Genomic DNA, 18733 nt, shown 5'->3' on the forward strand with positions numbered 1-18733 from the left:
CCTGTTGATTGTTGGCCTCATTGCTAATCTTTTGGCTTTTTCTTTATCTTTTAGGGAACTCTCTCCTCTTGATGTTGCTGTTCAAAGTGCTTCCGAGCACAGGCGATGAACTGAAAGTTACTTTTTAGGACGGACTTAAAGGAGAACCAGCAGCCAATGAGAGATCAAGAAGAATTGAAACTCCGCCCATCAGCCGGCGAGTACCCAACGTCATTTTTAATTTATTATTTAAAAATATAAAAAATATCAATTTTCGCGGGCATGCTGCAGCCTATCCCGGCTGTCTTTGGGCAAGAGGCCGGAACAGCCCATTTAAAAACGTAACACTTGCCCAAAAATGTTATTATATCCATGTTAATGTCTTAATTAGCCATACATTTGCAAGCTCAATCAACATGAATGATAATGAGTAGAATAAAATAAAATGTATTCTACTGAATGAACATGAAACATATATGATATTTCATGATTACCGTCACATACCAACTGTGTTTCTGCTTCATCAAACATTCCAGGATGTTGCCAGAAGATCATAGCACTTACAAAGCAGATCGCGTTATCCTTCTCACAGTGTGGGGGGAGGGTTGGAGACAGTAGGAAGTATTTGCACCTAAACATGTTTTCTGCATCTTATCTATATAGAGTACATCTATGAATATCCTTGTCATATTTTTACAGCATGTTACCCTTCGGTAATGCACGGCATTAAGTTTATCTGCCTAGCAACCAGGCCAGTTAAAAACAAGCCCTGCAATTGGCTTAGCTAATTGCTTTTGAAATTGCATCAATTTTCTTGCTTTTTCCAAGTTGGGTGGCAGGGGCAGCGACCCAGACCCCCTCACCCCGGGAACTCGGTCCAGCTCCTCCCGGTGGATCCTGAGGCGTTTCCAGGCCCGTTGAGAGACATAGTCTATCCATAGTTATAGACATAGTTATAGATGTAGTCTATCCATAGTTATAGACATAGTCTATCCCTAGTTATAGACATAGTCTGTCCATAGTTATAGACGTAGTCTATCCCTAGTTATAGACGTAGTCTATCCATAGCTATAGACGTAGTCTATCCATAGCTATAGACGTAGTCTATCCATAGCTATAGACGTAGTCTATCCATAGCTATAGACGTAGTCTATCCATAGCTATAGACGTAGTCTATCCATAGCTATAGACGTAGTCTATCCATAGCTATAGACGTAGTCTATCCATAGCTATAGACGTAGTCTATCCATAGCTATAGACGTAGTCTATCCATAGCTAAAGACGTAGTCTATCCATAGCTAAAGACGTAGTCTATCCATAGCTATAGACGTAGTCTATCCATAGCTACAGACGTAGTCTATCCATAGCACTAGACGTAGTCTATCCATAGCACTAGACGTAGTCTATCCATAGCACTAGACGTAGTCTATCCATAGCACTAGACGTAGTCTATCCATAGCTATAGACGTAGTCTATCCATAGCTATAGACGTAGTCTGTCCATAGTTATAGACGTAGTCTGTCCATAGTTATAGACATAGTTATAGACGTAGTCTATCCATAGTTATAGACATAGTTATAGACGTAGTCTATCCATAGTTATAGACGTAGTCTATCCATAGTTATAGACGTAGTCTATCCATAGTTATAGACATAATCTAGCCATAGTTATAGACATAGTTATAGACATAGTAACAGACATAGTCTATCCATAGCTATAGATGTAGTCTATCCATAGTTATAGACATAGTTATAGACGTAGTCTGTCCATAGTTATAGACATAGTTATAGACGTAGTCTATCCATAGTTATAGACATAGTCTGTCCATAGTTATAGACATAGTTATAGACATAGTCTGTCCATAGTTATAGACATAGTTATAGATGTAGTTATAGATATAGTCTATCCATAGTTATAGACATAGTTATAGACGTAGTCTCTCCATAGTTATAGACATAGTACTATGTCCATAGTTATAGACATAGTCTATCCCTAGTTATAGACATAGTCTATCCATAGTTATAGACATAGTTATAGACATAGTTATAGACATAGTTATAGATATAGTCTATCCATAGTTATAGACATAGTCTATCCAATGTAGTCTACATAGACATAGTCTATCCAATGTAGTCTACATAGACTACTTCTACAAAGTGATAGACTACGTCTATAACAAGGCCGTGAACACCTCCCCAGGGGGGCGTCCTCACCAGGTACTGGAGCCACCTGATGTGATGGAGGCCCAGCATTCCACTCCCACCATATCTTGAAGGAAAAGCAGCCTCATTTGGGCCGTTTGTACCCACCATCTTGTCCTTTTGGTCAATCGTGCTTTTGAAGTAGTCATCTTTGTGTATCACACGTTTAACTTATATACTATTTGTCCACGTCAAGGAAGCCTGAGGAAGATTCCATCCTTCATCATAAATACTGGTGAGGGAGGACATGGCGTGGAAATGAAGCCAAAGATGTCTTTGGCTTGTCAAGTGGGACAAAGTGAAGATGATTAGTGAAGTCATGGATGCGGTCATTGGTGAGCGGCCTTGGCGCTATCTCCTACGTCACGCAGAGCAGCGCTATCAGAGGGGATTCTCACGTTGCCGCTGCAGGATAACGCCGCACATTCATATCAGCCTGACGTCTTCTTCGTGTCGTGCCCGTGGCCCACATTTCATGCCCGCTATCAGGGAGTCATGTGACAAGCAGCCTTCAGAAGGTAAGCTTCTTGGCTTGGGTATCATGTGCCTTCTTCATCTGGTATCATTGTCAACGTTTGAAGTTCCAAGAAACAACCCAAAACAAGAATAGAATCCAATATAATTTTTTTTGCTGTGGAAAAGGATCCACGGTAGGCTCCAGCATAACACCGTCACCCTAGCTAGGATAAGCGGCATAGAAAATAGATGGATGGATGGAAAATGATTCAGCAAGTCAACTTTGATGTATTTTGAGCGCACTTTGATGCTCTTTTGGATACCATTGTCACTGTCACACCTACAAATCCTCTTCAGTCCATCAGCAGGATGGAAGAAAGCTCAATTATTTGGGTCAACTTAGTAAACATCATTTCTAAATCATCAAAAATCACACTTCTCTAATTAATCATCGTAATCACCATTTGTATCCACTCATTTTCTTTACAAAGACATTTTTACAACCATATTAAGTCATATTAATTGACTTTTTAAACCGCATAATAGGTTAAATCATCTATGAATTGTTGGTTTGTTAGGCCAGTGCAATGCATGCTGGGTGATGCAGTGCAAGTGAAGTACTTGATGTGTCGTGCCGCCCGCTGATAAAATGCTGTCGCAGCAGGAGTGCAAATGCTGTATCTCTTGTCTGGTAACCTAAACACATTATCACATCATCCGAACGAGTTCACCTTCAAGTTCTTTATTTACAAACACATTGCGTTCAGTTTAACGTTCTTAGAAAATCGAATGTGTTCAATGAACGCCTTCTTTTGAACTCATCCGTGCACAACACTGATTTTCTAGTATTTCCAAGAACACTTCAAAGCAGCAAATTGTACTTCCGCATTAAGAGTTACAATGTGAGGGATAAGAATATCCACTTTGTGCCTTTCTCTTTATTGACAAACACTCAGACGCGTCCCTGAATGCATCTTGCGGTAGTGTCGTGACAACGAGGAAGTGTCGTCTCTGTCTGAACAGACTGGAGACGTGTATAATCCTAGCCTATCATTTAGCTTTCGTTCAATAAAATACCATAAAATTTCAGATATAGTCATGCTAAAGGTGATTCTGAAGGACACTATGGCAACAAAAATAACACATAATTCCTCAGTCATCATAGATTGAGTAACATGTCAAAATAGCTATGTAGCTCAATTAGCCTTTGCTATTAAACATTAGCTGTATACAAGAAATTAAAATGCACATAGCCTGAGTAACATGTCAAAATAGCTAGATAGCTCAATTAGCCTTTGTTATCAAACATTAGCCATATACAAGAAATGAAAACGATGCCAAAGACAATGCAGCCCATGTCAGGGCAACATGTTTAAAAGCTCTCAACAAGGGACTATTCAGCATGAAATAATAGTAACCTATAGGTAACCTAACTAGCCGCTACAAGTGATTGGATAACTTTGTTATGGATGCAGTTATGTGTTAGCCATGTTTGCGTTTTAGCCATGTGTTAGCATGTTAGCCGTGTGTTAGTGTGTTAGCATGTTTGCCATGTGTTAGCCATGTGTTAGCATTTTAGCCATGTGTTAGCCATGTCAGTGTGTTAGCATGTTTGCCAGGTGTTAGCCATGTTAGTGTGTTAGCCATGTGTTAGCATTTTAGCCATGTGTTAGCCATGTTAGTGTGTTAGCCATGTGTTAGCCATGTCAGTGTGTTCGCCATGTGTTAGGATTTTAGCCATATGTTAGCCATGTTAGTGTGTTAGCATGTTTGCCAGGTGTTAGCCATGTTAGTGTGTTAGCCATGTGTTAGCATTTTAGCCATGTGTTAGCCATGTTAGTGTGTTAGCCATGTGTTAGCCATGTCAGTGTGTTCGCCATGTGTTAGGATTTTAGCCATATGTTAGCCATGTTAGTGTGTTAGCATGTTTGCCAGGAGTTAGCCATGTTAGTGTGTTAGCATGTTTGCCAGGAGTTAGCCATGTTAGTGTGTTCAGTATGCCATATGTGATTGGCTGGCGACCAGTCCAGGGTGTACCTCGCCTCTCGCCCGAAGACAACTGGGATAGGCTCCAGCACTCCCTCAACCCTCGTTTATAGACATAGTTATAGATGTAGTTATAGATATAGTCTATCCATAGTTATAGACAAGGAAAAGCGGTAGAAAATGAATGAATGATAGTATATACTATATAAAAGGTGGCCTTTTCTGTGAACTTCTTATCCTCATATAGGGCCCTCATACCCATATTTGTTTTCCATCAAAATGTATTTGTCTGCATCAGTTGCTGGTGATGGAGTCACATTGGGCCATTGGATTATCAGCCTCGAAAGCCAGGTCGTCTGTGAAGGCGCCCAAAAATCCTTCATCACAGGGCTTGCTGCAGTTTTTGCAACCTTCTATGTGTTCAACCTGCAGTACCAAGAACAAGCGGCAAGGTCACTGGAGTTTGTTCAAAGGTAAATATTCTGTCAGAAAATAGTGTTACCCCTCTTTCCAGCTCTATTCAGGAATATTAAATTGTCATTTATTCAAAGCAATTAACTTTTACTGTTACAGTTGTTGCACCTATCTGCCAATATCAAAGCAGTGGCATGTGGTCGTGCTGGTAAAAGAAAGAAAATGTTAAATTCAACCTTTGCAGCTTGATAACTCCTATGGATGACTGGAGGAGACAGCTACTACATCTGTTGCCAAAATGCATGCACATGCTGCTTTTAAGTGCTGCACCCTGTTGACCGCGGTGGGAAGCTGGCAACAATGGTCTCTTACAGTTAGTGGTTAGCAGCATGTTAGCTCAGTGAACTAAAGCAAAGCAAAAACAAGAGAACGAACAAATTAATCATTTTTCACCTAGACTGGCTACTAGGGATCGACCGGTACTTTTTTTTTTTTTTCCACCCTTAGCCAATGGCCGATTTTGCCTGGGCCGATATTTGTGGCCGATACTGCTTTTGCTCCCTCAATTTACATGAAAAAATAAAAATGAACAAATATTCCAGGTCTCAAGTTTAAAGAAATATTTATTGAAATGTAAACACTGAAGACAGTAGGATTCAGCTTTCTTAAACACACATTTAAACAGCATTATCAACTTTAAAAGGAGTAAATATTCAACCATGTGCAAAACATTTCTGTCATAGTTTAAGTTAAGCATTGATGTGATGACTGCCCCTCTGCAGTGAGAAGCACCCCCTCCCCCCACCTCCACACACATAAACACATCACGCTGATAATTTAGTACGATATATAAACATAAACAAGGGGGTTACCTCGACTGCGTGTGTTGCAGGGTCCTCCGGCAACACAAAGCTGCTCGGCGGATACCTGTATGTAAATCGTGTGCGGAAAAATACATCAGCGAACCCACGCGCGTATTGGCCGATACCAATTCAAGTAAAGAACGCAAATATCGGCCTGATATATCGGCCGGCCGATGCATCGATCGATCCTTACTGGCTGCAGTGGTCAATGCGTATGAGCAATCAGAGTTGGGGTGAACTTTGCAGCAGGTTTTAAAAGCCTCCTCTTGGTGTCTTGGTCTCTTGGCTCTGTCTCGGTCTGTCTCACTGCTCTTACAAGTTCTGACTTTTGCCTGGTCTGTTAATACTTAATTTATTCATTTTACATATTTACAGATAACCACTTAACATAATTCTTAAACACACAGTTTTCCACAGTTGCAATATTTAGGGCCCGAGCCCACTAACGGGGTGAAGGACCCTATTCTAATCCGAATGCAGAGCAGGAAGCGAGGGTTTGATCAGGGCCGCTTGTGCCTTTAATTATTAATGTTTTTGATGCAGTAGAGCTGAAAAAGTCAGCAGCAAGATGTAGGAGAGACACTCTGAGCTTAGGAGGAAAGACAGACAGCACACAATCATGAAATTGTGTCTTTTAGTGTGGATGCTATACTTTATTGAACAACTTAATCACAAAATTAATTTGTGATTATGAGGTGGGGGTCTTCAGCTCTGCTTGTCTAACTGTGGAACTCACCGCACACCACTCTAAAGCCTGCTCCTTTTGGCTCCCATCATAAGGAATAGGGCTGTTCAGACTGGCCATGTCACTCTGTGTGGTGCTCTCATTGAGCAATGTGTCCTTCTCTAACTGCTGTTTGTTGACAAGAGACACCATGATTGAAGAGCCTGAAAAACAGTCTTTAAAACGTAACCTCATCTTTGCTTACAAAAGTACTACAAATCACTGCTGACAAATTTCCCAAAGATAACAATGTTTCCTAATGCCTCAAATTAAAGTTAAATATATACTGTAATAACAGCAGCAGCTGATCTGTTGTATGCATCAATCATTAATATAGTTTCTCAAAATAAAATAATTATCTCATAATTATGAGACACAAGGGTGATTATGATGAAGACATCTTAATTTTTTGTTCAATTCATGTCATAGGGTTCCATATTAAATGCAAATTATTTTTATTTACCACACCTAATATCTTATGTGCTATCTATTATTTCATTTTAGGCGTCTCATTGGTATAAATCCCGAGAGGGGAAGCAAGACCGGCCAGGGGAAGGTGTTGTCAAAGAAGAAGGGGAAGCTAGTCCACAAAAAGGCAACTACAGTGAATTCCCATGTGGCCACTCAAAAATTTGATGGACTTTGAGTGGGGATTAATTTAATTAGTATAGCTCTCCTTCTCTTGTTGAGAACCTGTTTGATATGTTTGGTTGTTATTGTTATAAAAGTTGTGTAATGAAGTTAACTTTACTTCGTTTTTTTTAGCCATCTCTTGTCGTTCCAGAAAAAAAATATGACAACAAAGTAATAGTGTTCCGTACGGATTTTATGAATTCTGAAAATGTTCAGCTTTAATAAATGCCCAATGTTGTCAGGGCAGCTCTTGTCTGAGCCATTTCTGTGGTAGCTATTTTAATGTATTTTTTCATATATTCTTGTTATTAAATGTCATTTTAAATGTCATTGTAAAGATCACATTCTGCAGTATTTAACATAACTTTATAGTAATAAGTTGTTAACTGAGAATAATGTAGGTACTGTAAAATAACAGTATAATGGCGACCAAAGGGCACAGTACTATAATACTTTTGCAGTAATAAACTGTTGTTGTAGATCACAGCACCACACTGTAGAATAACAGTTTGAAGCTGGCCAGTAGTGAACTGTATTTAACAGGAATTTTTTTGCAGTGTAATTTTACAGTAGTATGCTGTTAATTGAGACTAATGTAGGAAATGTAAAATAACAGTATAATACTGTATATTTTCTACAGCACAGTACTGTAACAGTTTTACAGTAATATACTGTTGTTGTTGATTACAGTAGCACGCTGTAAAATAACAGTTTGAACCTGGCGATTCTAGCTGCCAGTAGTGTACTGTCATTTAACAAGAAAATTGTTACAGTGTAATTTTACAGTAGTATGTTGTTGAGAATAATGTAGGAACTGTAAAATAACAGTATAATACTGTATATTTTAGTGTACTGTAATTTAACAGGAAAATTTGTCACAGTGCACCCAACTGTCTGATGACCTCCACCACGGTCTTCACTTCCTGCTTCCTCATCTCCAGCAGCTCGAAGCGCAGGCCGGAGATGTCCCGCTTGATCTCCTTCACTTCCCCTGCAGGAAGGCAAAGTCTGCAGTCATCCACGCTCCACGCTCAGCAGGTGTGTATGGGTGTGTTCAAGTCACCTTCATTGCCTTCGTCGTTTTCTTTATCACGCTGTGCTTTTAAGATGTGTCTTTTGATGAGGCGCTTCATTATCCTCTTGAGAAAAGCAACAAGTGAATGAGAGGAAACATTCATGCCTTGCAGACGGCCACAATGTATCCCATGCTGCATTATTTGCAGTCCAAAACAAAAGTGTGAAAGGACATTTAGAGTGTGGCGCCACCTCGTGGTGGAGTTGTCAATATGCTGATGTATCTATAAAAAATGGATGGATGTCATTTACACATCTTAGAATACTGCTGTACTGCTGTACATTCATGTGAAAAAGATTAATTTGAGGTCAAGTTATATATATTGAATAATAATATAGGAGTGCTAATTATCAATATGAGGGAATTATGACGGCATAATAATAAACCCCATAACATCACTTTAAGAGGAAGGACGTTGTACCAAATGCGCCATGATGAGGCGGAAAAACTATCAAGCACACAAAAAAACCTTTGAAAAGTAAAAAAGGTTTTCCAGAGACCTCCATAGCATCACAGCAGCTGCTTGGTCTGTGTGCCCGAATACAGTGTGCCTTGCTGGGCCACAGTATGTGGCTCCTCCCCCTCTATATTCTGGTTCTCCTGGTAGTAGTCATATGGTCGTAGTGATGTGATGATATTTCATTAGGACTCATCAACAGGTACACTTGGTCACATCCTCATTTCTTCCATCCTTCTTACCTCCAGGTGTACAAAAACTACACTTACATCTAGTATGTACATTTAAAAAGTAGATATCAGTTCTCACTTATTTGTATCAAATCGGTGTTGAGAAGCTGAGAGTTATTGGTATGAGTTTGACAACAAAGATACCGTGCATCTGTATGACAATGCTAATGCTCGTGACAGTGCTAATCAGATGGACCTTACTTGATGACGTGTTGGACAAACAGGCGTGTCCATCCTGGAATCTTCTTGTTGAGTCAACTAAGATCAGATAAGAAGAAACCTTGTGATGTCGCCTTCAGCATATCAGCAATGAACTAAAATATGTTCCCCACCTTGCTACCTTCCAGTTCATCAGCCAGCGTCTCTTCTGTGATTTTGCCACTGGGTGCGTCCCAGAGAGATTTTTTCAGTCCCCGCAGGAAGCCGAGACCGGGTAGCAGATTGAAAGGAACAGGCAGCGAGCTGCCCTGCTGAAAGTAGGAGAACCACAGCTTGGCTCTGGCAAACTTCCACTCCACGTCAGCGTCACCCTGGGAACAGATAGCACCTTGGCTAACCTGAAAAGAAAACAGCGTGCCGCCCGTTTTATGGACAGGTCCTACATCCCAAACCTACCTCTATCTCCTGGAAGGAGCTGTTGAACATGGCGATGAGCATGTTCAACAAGACGATCACCATGATGATGTTGTAGACCCCGTACAGAATGTAGCCAATGTTCTCAATGAACTTGTGGTCGATGGTGATCACCACAGACTTCACCTCCGACAGGCCGAAGATGGCCCAGAAGAGAGTTTTAAAACTTTCCTCCAGCCTAGCACATGCGGCACACAACAGACATCAGTTCTACCTTGCAGCCATCACTGGGGATGGCCATGATAATCATGATAGCATCAGTATGCAATGACAGTACGTATCCGCTTAGCATTTCCTAAGCATTACCTTCCAGGACCACCAGCAAATGGTGAAAAATCCTGACTAAATGATAAAGGACCCGAAGAAATCTGTTAGATCTTTTCCACTTATTTGACCCTCAGTGTTCAGTGTTAAGGAATAAAATGTCCATGAATGAAATGCAAAGCTCCTGGCCAGTTTTGCTCAGTAATTGAGAAAAGGATGTAGCTTGGCTAACTGTTCCAATGGGGTGCCATCCTCGGCACACATGCACATGCTACTACATCTTCAACAAACTGAAATGCCCGTGCTTGTGATGAAGGAAGATGTATGCCAGGGGTTCCCGAACTCTACCAACTCAGGGCCCACTTCAAAATCCAAAAAATGTCTGTGGCCCACCTTTGTCCTATAAACAGTACATAGACGAAATGCTACATTCTCAGAGCACAATATAATAATAATCATTATTATTATTATCATATTATTAATTATTAATAACAATGTTATTATTATAAAGATTCAGGATTAAAATGAAAGCAGGGGGATAAATGAAGCCCAAACTTTTAATCTGTCGTGTTCACACAAGACAGAATTAATGCTCATACTTTTCATAACTGCGTTCAAGACTGGCGTGATGACCAGAGAGCTACGTTCCAATCATAAACTACTATACGGTTCCTAAGGTCAATAACACTCAATAGGTTACTTTGGCCTAAATATATATTTTTGTAATCGGGCAATGAATATTTTACAATATAAAGAATTGAAAAAATTATATTTGCAAAAATGAATCATATTTTTATGACCTCTCAGTACCACCACAGTCCACACTTTGGGAATCACTGACTTGCAACTCCAAGTACTTAGATACTTTTTATGACACCCTTGTTTTCTTTACACAATTAGACAAGGTGGGCCGAATAGCGCTCTTATTGTGAAAGCAGTGAAAATGTACTCATCTAGTCATACACACGCAGCTGCACTAGCATGCTCTACTAAACTAAGCTAACCCTGCAAGCTTCACACTCCGGAAGAGAAGAGTTTCCAAATTTTTTCACCAACATTTGCCAGCGTTTTAGGCAGCGCTTTCAACATGTGTAGCTCAGGAGTGGCGGGTTAGAGTTTGGGATGAGATTGTGCCAGGATTGAGTGGCCCGCACAGATTCTCCTCATTTGTGACATCATTTCATTCACGTTATTTCACCTTCTATAAGATTCTGTGTTTAATGTTGAATTCATCTTTTGGTTGGCCAATACTGCAATTCCATTACCACAGTAATTATAGGGCCCTATTGACACGACCATAAAAAGGTGTAAACGCACCCAAAGGCCGTGTCATGCAATGTCGGCCTAAACATGATACATGACTCACGTGGTGAAGGCGTTGTTGTGCTTCGCTCCGAGGTAGTACGAGTACAGGTTGAACATTCCCACCATGAACGCCACAAACACGGTGATGAAAATCACCAGGAATTTGAAGATGTCCTTCACCGTCCTTCCCAAGGAAATCTGTAAGGGACCAAAGCTCTCGTTGGCGGGCAGAACGTAGGCGATGCGAGAGAAGCTCAGCACCACCGCGATGGCATAAAGGCCTTCGGAAATGAGCTGCGGATCTGACGGCAACCAGTTCACTCGAGCTGAAGATGAAAGCTGGACTCAGTCTGAGGCATGGACAGGAATTCAGGAATTGTTTTTGTGACTTACCAAGTTGAAAGTACTGGATGTCTGAGGGCAAGGACGCGCTGGACAGGTTAGCAGACCGCTTGTCCACGTAGCACTGGGCAGCGTACGCGTGCCAGAATGCCATCAGTCGAGCAATGAAGGAGCTGGTGAAAATGGCCAAAATGTTGAAGTCAAGAAGGTTCCAAGGTTCTGAGATGTATTCCCTGATGTCTTGCGACCAGATGTCCTTGCATTCTTTCCACATTTTCCCTAAAGACATTAAAAGACGTCACCCCCATCATCCAGACATTGGACTGCATCTGTAGACTGAGAAGAAAAATCCAAACCTAGGACCCATGTCATGATGAGGATCTCCATCCAGGTGAAAGGAGTGGTCTTCATGCGGAACAGTTGCGAGGGGTGATCGTGGGCGGTCATGTTGGGCAGCAGTGCCGGCCCGTTGAAGCGGTCGGACGTATTCAGGACCAGCAGGCACAGGAATGCCACAAAGGAGGCAGCATGGGCCACAAACTTTATAAAAGGTCCGCTCATGAGCTTGCCTAACTGAGAGCACACAGAGAGAAAGTAGCATGAAAAACAAATACTAGCCTCAGGAACCAGAAACAAGTCCAGTACGATTCAATTTTCTATCCCACAAAGTCCCATCTCCTGCCTCTGAGGTCACTATTGTAGTCCAAGTTCACTACTTGGACATCTTCTGGGTCCAAACAGGACAAGTCAAGTATCAAGTTTCAAGGGTTCCTATTGGAATATGCTGACAAAGCTTTTGGCTAACCTTGCTTGATGGTGCAATCCAGGACCCAAAGGCCAGAAGGGGCAAGCCAATGGTGACTCCGAGAACCAGGAGGATCTTCACTGCCATTGTCTGCTGACGTAGCCCAGACACATTCTGGTACCAGATGGAGAGGAGCTGCTGCTGACAGTTTGGGTGGGCCACAAACTGAGACAGAGTAAAAATTCAACCTTGAACACCCGCTACAAGACTTCTGTCAATCACTCACCTTCTTTACTTCATATTTGATGGCAAGTTTTAACCTGCTGAGGTTTTGTGCACCGTCAGGCGAGTCGCCGTGTAACATGGCCTCCACCTCCTCGGTGTTCTGACACATGTCCAGGAGGCCCACCATGAAGTCTTTGCACTGTGCTGACATTTTCTTGTAATCGTTCTGGTTCAAAGGAATGAAGACGACTCAACAAGATGCATCAACAGGTCCTATCTGGATTTAGAGTTGGCTAGAATTAAACAATAGAAGCTCTTTAGAATTAAACGATTGAAGCGCTGTTGCTTGGCAACCTTATTTGCCTGCGACAGCATACCCTAGATTGACACGAGCTATAGCCACACACCAATGATTGACAGAGGGAAGGGGTACCACCCCTGCATGGTTGGGACTTGAGAACAGCATAACAGAGTAGACACCTCCTGGTTCAAGGCTTCTTCCTTGCCCCATGGAATGGTCTGGTATAGAAACCAGTCCAGCGGTGAGCTTTGTGACATCTTCCAGACAAATACTCTACTAAGGATCGAAAATACAGACGAGTCCCCGACTAATCTCTTCTTGAGATGAAAGAACTTGGATGTTTCACTGGGAACTGAAAACTTTAGTACCTTGATCATAATGACCTTGTACTCTTTGTGAGAATGCCAGATGCCCTTCTGGCATTGGCAGTTCACATGTGTGGATTTGGTGTAGGAACTCGGAGGTTCAAGACTAGTTGCAGACCAAAATCGTTGTGATTTCTGAACCAAGTCCAAAAAAAGGATGGTTGCCAGATCATCTCCTGAGTCCCCAGCTGCCCAAAGAAAGGACACACCACAGCTGTGGAACCCTGTCACTTTTTCTGCTCGTAATGCAGCTCACCCGAAGTCCCTGGAAGAATCAAACCTGTGTGTTTTTGGATACTGGCTGAATTTTGCAATTTTCAGAGAAAAAGAACAGTGGGCTCTCAGGACATGACCGGTTCAGCAACTGTATCACTTGGGATTTGATGTACACTGAACCAAAAGGCTACTGGAACAGACTGGTTTGTCTGGTTTTGTGGTTCTGCAGTGGGTCACCTAAGTCCTTGAGGACTGTCATCCTACACAGCCCACTTTTATGCCAATTAATAATCACCTTGAACTCCATATCTGTGTTGGCCAAGACCGCCATCTCGTGGCTCAGCTCCAGTGCCGCCATTGCAGGGTCTTCATTGGACAGCGACAGGTAAGCTGGACTGGCGAGACCTTTGTAGGCGTTGATGCGGGACTGCGAGTGTCTGAAGGAGTCCTGAGCATGCTGCTCACTGCAGGTGGTACACTGGCACAGGTAGTGGTGGGGGTGCTCTATCCGAGCCCCCCTGTCAAGAAGCAAGTGCACTATCTCGTAGTCGTTGCACTGAGAAGCCAGGATGATGGGAGTGATGTCACTGGAGAAAAGGCTGCCATTCTCGTCATAAGCAAAGAGGTCACGGTGTATGTCCACCTGACTGGGCGTAGAAGTCAACCTCTCAACATCTGCAAAGGCGTGGTGGCTCAAGATGGCCTCCACGATGCGTAGGTAACTTTTACGGATAGCTATCAATAACGCATCCCCCAGCCTTGTTAACTCCTTCCTCTCCAGGAGGAGCTTTGTGACCTCCAAGTGCTCATTGGATACGGCCAGCTGCAAGGCATTCTGACCCATGAAGTTGACGCTGTTGACGTTGAGGTCCGGCAGCTCTTCCAGCATCCGCCTGACCTCAGGAACATTGCCGCACACCACAGCCTCAAGGAATTCTTCGTCAGTTACAGATAGTATGGAGCTGGAGTAGGCGTGGAAGATTGGAACTGATTCTGGCGAGGCTGCGGGTCTCAAAGGTTCGGATGTTACCTGCTGCATTGTTATGGCTCCGCCCCTTGCCGCACCATCTGGAAACAGGTGAAGACACGACAGACTCAAGATATTGAAGGTCATTGAAGACGTTTCATGACAGCATTGTAGCCGTCATAATGTTCAGCCAAGCTTTTAGTCTTTCTTCAGCAGCTAGGCTAACCTAGCATGATGTTTCTGTTCAAATGTCAGTGTAATTCACTGTAGCATCACGTAGCTATGCTAGTACTACTAATGTTTGGGTCCTCCTGTCCTGCTCCTTGATGTTGTATGTGATATATATATCATAAGTGCTGAGTTACAGTGCCAAAAGTAAATATAAAGTACAAAATAGCTTAGGTTTCTCGCTAGTCTGTTTATTAGTCCATTTATTTTCATCAACAGCGAGCTTACATTCTCTGCAGGGGTGACAATGCAATGGCCAGCTGGTCTAGGCTGAGTTATTACTTTCTCCCCATGAAGGACGCCACCCACAGTCTCATCATCTACCCTCCTGACACTCTCCATCACCCCATAAAGTCAGCCTTGTTTCAGGTGTTACTTTCTCTGCCTTTGCATGCAATCCTTCCTTGGGTGGACGGAGGACTGCAAAGACAAAATCCAGTTTGCAGCCGGTGATTACATTTGAGTAATACACTTACAGCTGCCGGTAATTACTGCAGTTTATGAAGAGTGATCACAATTTCCCTTCTTTCATCCAATTGTAAACATTCCAAGAACAAACAAACTTACATACATGGACGTAACCACAGTATAATTATTACTGTGCTTTCAGTATGCAATGGTGCACATGTGCATGAGCTAGACAAAGCTCACAAAGCGATCATGAGCTTTTTCTCATGTTTGATGGTGTTACTTAACAAGACATTCAACCACTTTAGACTGCATCATTAAATATATGTAATAAGCTTGTGACATGGCAACTAACAACTGGATGGTAACTAACAACTGTATTCAAACATCATACAGTACATGCAGTACAGTATATAAAATACATACAGTATATACATGCTCACCTGCAAAAAAGCTGAATCAGTCAGATATCAGAGCATCCAGCTGGCTTATCTCCTCCTGCTTGCTCGGCAGAGACGCTGACTGACCAAGAGGTTGTGGTGGTGCACATTTCTGTCAGGTCACGCTTGTGATGTGCAACCTTTACCCTCCCACCGACTGCTACTTTTAACCACTGTGATGCTAAAAGCATACACTATTTAGCAGGTGAGGACATATATTTGTAACATAAGGTGTTCAAAGCCATGCTATGGAAAAGCTTTTAAGAAAAATGCAGTAATTGCATAATTTCCCAGTATATTAATGAGGGGTCTTTTGAATGACCTTGTTCTTTTTTTTATAATACATTGTTTCAGATTTGTATATCATATAAATCACAGATTATTTTTTAAACTGATACATTAACTTTTTTACATCTACGTTTCATTTAGATGTAAGTGTAGTTTGTGTCCACCTGCAGGTAAGAAGGATGGAGGAAATGAGGATGTGACCAAATGTACCTGTTGATGAATCCTAATGAAATATCATGACATGACCACTACCAGGAGAACCAGAGAATAGAGGGGTAGGAGCCACCTGCCCTGGCCCAGAAAGGTGCACTGTATTCGGGCACACAGACCAAGCAGCTGCTGTGACGCTCTGGAGGTCTCTGGCAAACCTTTTGTACTTTTCCAACACTACAGTGCTGGCATTCCAAGTGGCTGATGAGGTTTTTTTTGTGCTTGTGTTTTTTTTAGGACAGGGGTGCTTGTCACTGGGCTGGTGTGCACTTAAGGGGGGAAAAGCCAGAAGCCCTACGCCTTTCCAACGTTACTTGGTCATGTGTAAGACTCAAAGGTGTTATGTTCTTGAGTGTGGGTTTTCTTATTGTTCTGTTTAGGTGTGCCATGTATTTTGTTTTACTTCAGCCTTTTTTTATATATATATTTTCAGGTCTTCTTAGGGTTGGTGAGGAGGAGGTGGAGCCAAGAGATGTGCAATTAACTTTTTGGCAGTAAGTGACAGTTTATCAGTGTCCTAACTGTGTTTATTTAATGTAAGTCATGGAGCAAAAGCGCTTGTCTGTGTAGCATTATAGAGTGTGCATACAGGGGGCGATGTTGCTAATAGCCTTTCCCCACCACAATTAGTGGCTCTACCCACGTTTTTTACACACTGGTAGTCCCGCAAAACACATTCGATGTCTCTACCTCTCCGCTACACCCTCATTAGCCAAAATGTCCAAACGGAGAAAAGTAGATAAGGAGTGTAGAATTTTCAAAGAAAAATGGACCACGTCCTATTTATTTACAGAGATGTAAATAAATTTAGCAAGGAATGACACACGTTCGGAAGATGCAGTCGAGCAGCATCAGCAGGTACTTTAGTAACCATTGGGGCCCCCTTTTCCCGCTGAGGGGGTCAGAAAGGGTCATCCCATGCTGGACAGTGGTGCAGGTTTATTATACTGCAATGTACGGTGTATTAGCCACACGTGATAAAATGTGATATTTAGTGTACAGAAAAAGTTACACACAAAGATCGTATAACCTTAATAAAAAAACAGTGCAAACACGACTAAGTACAAGTACAAGGCTAACAAGCCTAAACATTCCAACACAGCACACGGCTATGGTAGTTAAACAGTCCCTGGTGTAAATAACAGCAGCCCACCACAAAAGTCATTCATCGCTCTCATCTTTGGAACTAAAACCACTTAAGTCTTCATCCTCGTGTCAGAATGGAATAGCTTCACAACAACAATCATACTCTTTAACTCTCTCAGCCTTTATATCGTCCTCATCTTCATCTGGTAGTAGTCCAGCCTAGCTCTTCGCAGGCAGCCATGGTTTGTCATTCAAATCGATCGCTTTTAGCTTGAATGCAGAATCATATGCTTTTCTTGGCGTGTTTACCATAAAGGAAGCGTGAGACTGCCGGGTTGTCACTGCGCATGTGTAGAACGCGTCAAATATCCGGGCACCTCGTTCTCCGTTCGGGTACAGTAGGTGGCGGCATTCACTTAAACATTGGTTGCGACCCGCCATTAACACGAAGAAGAATGTCAACGGATATGATGTAGACGCTTATGGCGCTACTATTGAGTCAGGTTAAGTCGGGTCATATGGACAGGTACTGTATTCATCTACACAAAAACATATTATATTGTCTATTTCTATGTATGTTTAATTTATCTGTATTTCTGTTCATATACGTTGGCAGATATGAGGTGTAAGATAAGATAAGATATGCCTTTTTTCGTCCCTCAGTGGGGAAATTTGCATTGCACAGCAGCAAGACTACAGAATCAGTTAAGCAGTACAAAATACACAATCTAAAAAATAAACAATATAAACAAGTGGAGTATTAACAAATCAACAATTTTACCCAGAGTTATATACAGTACAGTTTGCAGATAATATGAAATATATGACCAGTCTATACACTATGAGATCTTGCTAGTGAGTTAATATGAGGCATTATAGAAATACTTCACTTAGAACTTAATATATTGCACTTAGAGCCTTAATATTGCACGTGTATGGCTGTGTTGTCATGGTTGCGAATCACCATTAACCCTAAGGAAGGACAAGTGTATTCCGGTGGTGCTACGTACATGCATAAGGTTTACCTAAGGTCACCTGTGAAATTGCTGGATATGACTCTGATATTTTATATTTTTATATCTTTTAGACTTTGCCATCTTGTTGCTATATTTATGGTGTTTATTCAGTCATTCCAAGTCCGGCCGTGTCTTACATTTGGTTGTAGTATAAACTTTGATGGATGTTTCTCATCCAGTTGTTCGTAGCGATAGCTGTAGCTACAGTGTTAGCAAATAAAGTCAGCAAACACCAAGAATGGTGACTTCACGCCATGTTTTTGGGTTGTTTGCTGTACTTTTTAGTGTCATTATGACTATGACTTATGACTATCATGGTAATAGCATTTTCAGAATGACATATTTAAACAATTAGTAGTAGTTCTGAACTAGAGGAGACTTCAGATCGAACGTGACCACACCAGGTATCATGGGAAATGTAGTTTTCATTTTCATTGATGGCTGCAGCAGTGACGAAATGACAATGACAACATTCTCTCTCTCCTCCTGTCCTGGCACCCCCAACCTTTCAGGAAGAAAAGTAGCTATTGGCTGCTTCGAAGCCTCCAGTTGATGTCATGAGCCAAGCAGATGTGAAGAAAACTAGCGACAATTAAGGTAATGCGTGTTGCGTGACCTGCTGACTAACCCTAACCTCTGTCGTAGCAGACATGAAAGTGGCAACCAAGTCATTGCT

General features: G+C 41.9%; 3 protein-coding genes across 4 annotated transcripts in view; 1 reads left to right on the plus strand and 2 right to left on the minus strand.

Moving 5' to 3' along the window:
* Nucleotides 1–174, minus strand: part of pgr (progesterone receptor) — a 9007-nt gene extending 8833 nt beyond the window's left edge. For both annotated transcript variants that reach the window (XM_058079495.1, XM_058079494.1), the window contains exon 1: nucleotides 1–174. This exon is cut by the window's left edge and continues 912 nt beyond it. The gene's annotated coding sequence lies outside the window, so the exon portion shown is untranslated.
* A 7895-nt stretch (nucleotides 175–8069) lies between these two features.
* On the minus strand, nucleotides 8070–14469 carry trpc6b (transient receptor potential cation channel, subfamily C, member 6b). The gene is made up of 11 exons (XM_058079889.1): nucleotides 13710–14469; nucleotides 12594–12758; nucleotides 12368–12532; nucleotides 11919–12135; nucleotides 11614–11841; nucleotides 11282–11546; nucleotides 9634–9829; nucleotides 9351–9548; nucleotides 9220–9276; nucleotides 8320–8395; nucleotides 8070–8247 (listed from the first exon to the last, which is right to left on the minus strand). The coding sequence occupies exons 1-11, from the start codon at nucleotides 14451–14453 to the stop codon at nucleotides 8132–8134; spliced, it is 2427 nt and encodes an 808-aa protein (XP_057935872.1). The 5' UTR covers nucleotides 14454–14469; the 3' UTR covers nucleotides 8070–8131.
* Nucleotides 14470–17421: 2952 nt separating this feature from the next.
* LOC131134665 (kinase suppressor of Ras 1-like) overlaps nucleotides 17422–18733 on the plus strand; it is a 47168-nt gene continuing 45856 nt past the window's right edge. The window contains exons 1-2 of the mRNA XM_058080170.1: nucleotides 17422–17567; nucleotides 18570–18654. The gene's annotated coding sequence lies outside the window, so the exon portion shown is untranslated. The remainder of the gene's footprint in view (nucleotides 17568–18569; nucleotides 18655–18733) is intronic.

This window comes from Doryrhamphus excisus, chromosome 8, assembly GCF_030265055.1.
Source record: "Doryrhamphus excisus isolate RoL2022-K1 chromosome 8, RoL_Dexc_1.0, whole genome shotgun sequence".
Classification (NCBI taxonomy): Eukaryota; Metazoa; Chordata; class Actinopteri; order Syngnathiformes; family Syngnathidae; genus Doryrhamphus; species Doryrhamphus excisus.